At 43.8% G+C, this 6,201-nt stretch overlaps 1 protein-coding gene across 6 annotated transcripts in view; it reads right to left on the bottom strand.

The window, feature by feature from the left end:
• Positions 1–275: 275 nt before the first annotated feature.
• Positions 276–6,201, bottom strand: part of CADM1 (cell adhesion molecule 1) — a 298,801-nt gene continuing 292,875 nt past the window's right edge. For all 6 annotated transcript variants that reach the window (XM_081172623.1, XM_081172621.1, XM_081172622.1 and 3 more), the window contains 2 exons: positions 4,477–4,608; positions 276–3,505 (listed from right to left, as the gene is read on the bottom strand). In XM_081172623.1, the coding sequence (XP_081028749.1) occupies positions 3,387–3,505; positions 4,477–4,608 (251 nt within the window). In that variant the 3' untranslated portion in view covers positions 276–3,386. The remainder of the gene's footprint in view (positions 3,506–4,476; positions 4,609–6,201) is intronic.

Genomic DNA, 6,201 nt, shown 5'->3' with positions numbered 1-6,201 from the left:
TTACATTTGGAGGGTGCCACATTGCACCACACAGTAAGCAGCTTACGAATGGGAGCCATGGCAGACCTCAGAGAAGCACTTGCGACTGGCACAGATAGTTTAAGAAAAGCTGAGAAGCCAAGTTGTGTGTTTTGGGATGGAGGACTGGTTGAGCACACAAACATGGTGTCTGGTGGGGCTCCCAAAACAGGGCTGAAGACATGGCAGCCTGCCTCCTACTTAGGAGCATCTCTTGTAGATGTTGCCGCAAAAGAGTGCAGAACGAGACAGAAAAGTAGTTTTGTAACATTAATTTGTTTTTATTAAGAAGACAGATACTTTATAGTACTTCTTTTTCTTTGTAAAAATGGTATACATGAACCAATACAAAATGTGAATGGGAAGATATGAATATGCGTTTTCTTACACTGCAACATTGTCCATGGACACCTTAAAACAGAATCGGCCTAAGGGGGCAGAAGTAACGAAATGTCACTGGCGGTGAGTAAAGAACAAGCTTATTTGGCATCAGTTATGCATCCCATATTTTTCTTGGCAACATTCCTATTTTGCTGTTGCTGATGTTATAAAAAATAAACTCCCCAACCACAAAGCCCAAGAAAAATCTCCAAGCTGCAAACCCCCGGGAAACAAGTTTGTTCTTTCTCCACTCTTAACAAAATCCTTGTAATCTAACCCTGTACAAATCAATACTTAACAATACATTTCAAACAGTGCACTGTATACTTGCAGGGGGGCAGGGGGAAAGAAAAGTAAAAACCCTTTAAAACTTGATATACAACTAAAACCCATCAGTTCCTGTTGTGGTTGCTCGTTGTGTTCTCTTCCAACGTGTGGGGCCAAAAACTTTTCGCGATCTACCTGAGACGGAAAACACCAATCAAAACACATGAACCTGAGACATGTCAACATTATTAAGTCAAAGTTACATTGGGAACACTTGCACGACTGTACACTTTTCAAAACAAGGATGAGCTGCTCAGGGAACGGTATGCCAGTTCTGTGATGAATGGGTAGAAAAAAGCCCCCTCCCCAAAACCCACCCCCACAATTTTTCAATCACTGTCTTTGCCCTTCCATGGGGTTGACCTGTTGTCTCAAGCAGTACAGAAGGCAGAGAAACAAGAGGGGCACGTTACAAAACTTTGCAAGAGGTCAATTGCGTTTTCATGGTTCTAAAGGAGAGGGAGGGCGGGGAAGGAAAATATTGTACGAAAAAGAAGGGGGGAAAGGGGTTTTATTTTGTGTGTAAAGGTAGCATCTGAATGGCTCCGCCAACAATTAAACAAACCTAAAACTCACAAATATAACTATTTTTTAAAAGCCTTTTAAAATACATCTAGAGATGATATTCTCCCCTAATAAAACTTGGCATGTACGTAACATGACTGCCGCTAAAATTAATCCTTCAAATTCCTTAATTCCGTAATGAACTGAGGGGTTCCCTCATGAGCTAGCCTCTTCTTAATGCCAACCCTTTATCTGGTGCCTCGTTAAAAAAAAAAAAAAATCCTGATTCACATCACACGTCGCTTTCTCCTTTTGTTAAAAGGGTTTCGAAGCAGCGTATTATCCCCAAGGGGGGGTGGGGTACCATGCTTCCCCCTCCCCAGGAAAGGAAAGGAAGTGGCAGACACACAGACTTGGCTCTCTTCCTCCCGAGGCTTCAGATCTCCAACACTCACAAGGTAAACTTATTTTTAGTTATCTCTTCACCATGACTACCATCATGCAAGGATCAGTAATTTATTGGCAGATGGCTCTTAAGGCTGAGGAAGGAGGCCAGGGGCTGCGTTTGGAAGGTACAGAGTCAGGGAAAAGGAAATAAAGGATATATATATATATGTATTCTTGATTTCCTCATACAAACTCAGCGTTTAAGAGTTTGGATTGAGTAACTGGAAGGGGGGGGGGAAACCTTCCATGCTGATTTCTCCACCTCTGCTCTGACCTTTCTGGAACAGAGATGCAGGCCAGTCCAGCATGAAAACAAGGCGTCTTTTCTTCTCTTCCCTCCTGCCTTTTGTGAAGTCAAATCTGAAGGAATGAAAAGTTCCACACAGTCTGTGGACGGATACCTCAGCATGACCAATACCTGTAATGTACAGTACCTGCAGGCCGCAATCATAGCGCCTCACCCTCTGTGCCCTCTTTAGCAAGATACAAAAGAGAAGAAGAGAGGAAGAAGAAGGGGGCAAACCAAGACAGATAACATAATAATGAAGAAAAAGAAAAAGAAGTCGGCCGATTCGTATTCCTTTCACATCACAAAGTTTTTTTCTTTTTCCTGTTTCCTGTAAATTACAGCGATGCGAGGCCAATTGGGAGCCAGCGTGGGGATCATTTGCAACAGAAAATAATTAGAGCAGAACTTCGCATTTCTTCCCTCCCCGCTTTCCCTTCTGCGACAACTCAAATTTGCCTACTTGCACGAAAGGAGCAGCCCTCATCTGTCACGGCTGTTTAGGGCGAGAACCGGGGAAATGCACTCAATACCCTGTTCCTGTACAGACAATATGGGCATGTCCAGCAAAGAGTAGTCAGTCTGTAGACCTAGAATAAAGGACAGACTCTGCTCTCTCCCACTTTGCTTGCAGGTAACTCAGCATGGTTCTGGGTCTCAATGAAAAGCAGAGCATAATCCGGACATTTCAGCCTATTTCGGCTAGTCTTCGCTGCGTTGGAAACCTGGGCAGCTGCAAACCATTCTCCTAAAAAGTGTGTTCTTCCAAGCTCTCATGACAAGGGAGTAGGGTGGATGATGAATACACTGAATTTCAAACGATGGAATCTAAGGTGTGCCGGTTCTCCTTTGATGACACAGTTTCAAACAACAACAACAACAACCAAAAACAACCCAGGAGTTTAAAAAAATGAAGGTAAAACACTTAAAAGAAAAGAAAGAAACCAAGTCTACTTTCAAGGGATCCCAGCAGGCAATTCCAAGAGAAGCCAGGAAGAAAAAAAGAATATGAAACCATCTGCTCTCCACCCCTCCCCTCCCAACGAAACAAGAAATAAAACAAGGCACAGAATTTTCTGCAAATGATGGAACTAAACTAAATCCAAGTTGGACTTGGCCCGAGAATCAAAAACCCAAAGGAACTGAGGTGCCAAACAGCAGAATGTACTTTACAAAGAACTCTATTACACAGGGAATCCTCGATGCTCCCCACACACTTTGCCAACCATTCAATAAAAAAAAAAAAGAAATAAAAATAAACAGCACTGGAAGGGAAAAGAAAGAAAAAGACAGAAAAGAGACAAAGTTTTTAAAAAAACCCAAAACCATAAGCTGGTAGCAACTTCCAACATCACAGTCTGTATCTTCTACACAGGGCCAGTAACTGTCCGCAGTTGGACACCTCATGGAAATCAAGACGGATCTAGATGAAGTACTCTTTCTTCTCTTCAGAGTTGTTCTGTCCTCCCTCTGCATTGATTATAGCTGTGTCTGCGTCGGCCGCATCGTCAGCTCCTTTGGCTTCGTGAGTGAAGTATGTACCTGCAAAGAGAGGAGCAACCGCAGGGGCTGAGACAGGGGCTCCATGGTGGTGGCACCAACTATCTGCACTGCATATACTTGTAGGCAGCAGAGCACCTAACTGCTGCCTGTTCCATTTAAATGCTGAGCATTGAATGCACAGCATGTGCCCTGCCACTGTTTTAAGAGCCCTCCCTGTCCATGCACCCTGCTGCTGAAGGATGGCAAACTGGGATAACTGCAATAAGCATCAAAGCAAAACAGGTTATGGAATTGGATACTTGCAAATCCCATCAATTGCAAAGGGTTCTTTGTGCCTTTGAGAGGTGCATGGTTGCCATGGACGGAGGGTTGTCCTCTCCTCTCCATATCCAATAGCCCTCCAAATGCTCTCAAATTTTCATTTTGCTAGAGAAGTAATACTTGCATTTCCAGTTTGGTAACTCTATGTATTTCTTGTATTTAAAAAAGAATGGCATGGATCAGAATTGGAACCTGGGTCCCATTCCTGTTGCAGACAGCCCCTGTCGAGCTAAAACAAGGGTACATCTTGCAAAAAAAAAAAAAAATCAGTCCATATGAAACAAACACCCATGAACATTCATAGGAGCACCTAAGGAACAAATGCACAACATGTTCAAATCAGAGTGAGGGCACTGTCTCCTTCTTCTGAACTTTGTGAAGTCATCTGCATGGGCTTCCTGACAATCCCATACAGAGAATGAGAGCACTGGTTCCTGGTTCCTCACTCTGATTTGAACTTGTGCGATACCTGTATGGCTGGACTTTCTCAGGAAGAGCCACCTTTTAAAAAACGGCAGCCAAGTGACAGATTAGGGAAAGCAGGAGCTGCAAACAGGCACCAAGCTGCTCGTTCTCTCGCATGCAAAACTCTCAACAGGTGATGGCTGTGAGGTGCATATAGACTCCTCCTCTCCATTTTTGTAGGGTGGGTGGGGGAGTTCAGTTAAGCCCTACTCTTGCCTATTTACCTTTGTGTCTTGCAAAGTACCGTCCCAGAATGATAAGGAGACAGAGCATCGCAAAGACCACCACGGCCACGACTCCACCAATCACGGCATGGTCCACAGCGGTGATGGCACTTTCCTCACCTGCTCGGGAATCTGCCACAATTAGAAAACAGTAAGTATTAATATCCGTAATAATGGCCACTTGCAAATCAGGGCAACCCTCCTCCACTTCCATCTGGGTTTTTATGTGAGTGTGTGTGGCTTTTTGTTTTTGCTTCTTTTAACAAGGGGGAAAAATAGGAGTACCCAGGCAAGTCAGCTCAGGCAGAAGAACAAGCAACCCAGCCTAGTCGGATCACCCAGAGCAGCAATAAGAGACATTTCCAAATGCAGTGGGCAAGTCAAGATGGGCAAAGCTGGGGCAAGGGGAGAGGAAGGAAGCACATGGAGCCCTGAATCGTTTTTGTTGTTGTTGCAAAAACTTCCACGCCGATGTCCCCAGCACTTAACCCAGATGATGTCATCTCAAATAACCATTTACACAGCCAAACTGTGCATGCAAAAAAAAAAGGGGGACGGAAAGGAAAAAAGGGGACCCTGTTCTCAAATTGCTGTCTGACTCAAGGAGAAAACACTTCTGAAACCTAGCCTGATAATTTCAAATTCTGTGGATGTTGATCCCCTCCGCAAGATTTCTCTGAAATGAAGATAGCAAGCAATCATGACATGCTTCTTTATTTTATTTATTTAACAACTTGCCACACAATTAATTTGTTTTTATAAGCTGCTGCTCCCTCCCTCCCTCCACCTGGAGAGGAGGAAGGACTTGCGCGGCTGGGGAGAAATCCCACAACGAACCCGGAATGAGCGATGGCTGTGTAAAATTAATGTATAGCAATGTAAACAATTTTAATTTAAGAATGCAGCTACAACAGCCCTGGCTGCAATTCCAATGGCAACCGAGATTTATAATGTAGTAAAAAACAATTATTCTCTCGTTGATTAATACATTAACATTTTGGAATGGAAGCTAAAACCATTGTCGCCGCCCCCCCCTTTTTATTGAGTTCAACTGTGACACCTCCATTAAAATGATTTACTGGCCATCCCTTACAATTTAAGCACAGCAGCAGCAACAGAAACGGTAAAATTCTTTTAACTTTACATGATTTGTGAAGTCATATGTGAAGGATTTACCATTTAAATCTTTCACTACAAGAAGCATACAGCCAATAAATCTGCCCTTCCACCCCCTGCAGCTGCCCAGGCACCTAAGAGAAATGCGTTTCACCAGGAAGAGCGAGTGTGCAAATTCCAGTCAATTTTTAAAGAAAGATTTATCTCAGCCTCTCTCCAAAGAACAGAGTCAATCTCTGAAGCCTCCAACTCTAATAATATTTGAAGTTTATCGATCAAGTGTACAGATCCGTGACAGCTAAAGGTAATGGTGCTCTTTGGAGGCGAGACCTGATACAATGCTTGCAGCAGGGGCTGGGAATTTATGCTTCCCATTGATATTTCCAATTCTGCTCCAAGATTAAGCACCAAAGGATGTAAGTAAATAACTCGTGACTGAGAGCGCTGTAAAACGGTTTAATTAAAAACAGTTTCAATTAGGAGAAGGGTCCTTCAGAGCGTTCCTCACTGCTGCCGCCGCCGCCGCCACCTTTCAAACCACAAAGAGGAAAAACTGAGGTTCACGCCGGGGCATCAAGAAGTGGGCTAAGGTCAGCAGCAGTCCACCAC

The sequence above is a fragment of the Podarcis bocagei genome, assembly GCF_964188305.1.
Source record: "Podarcis bocagei genome assembly, chromosome: 15".
NCBI classification, from domain to species: Eukaryota; Metazoa; Chordata; class Lepidosauria; order Squamata; family Lacertidae; genus Podarcis; species Podarcis bocagei.
Note: the sequence above shows the minus strand (reverse complement) of the source record. Positions and strands in the feature narration are given on the sequence as shown.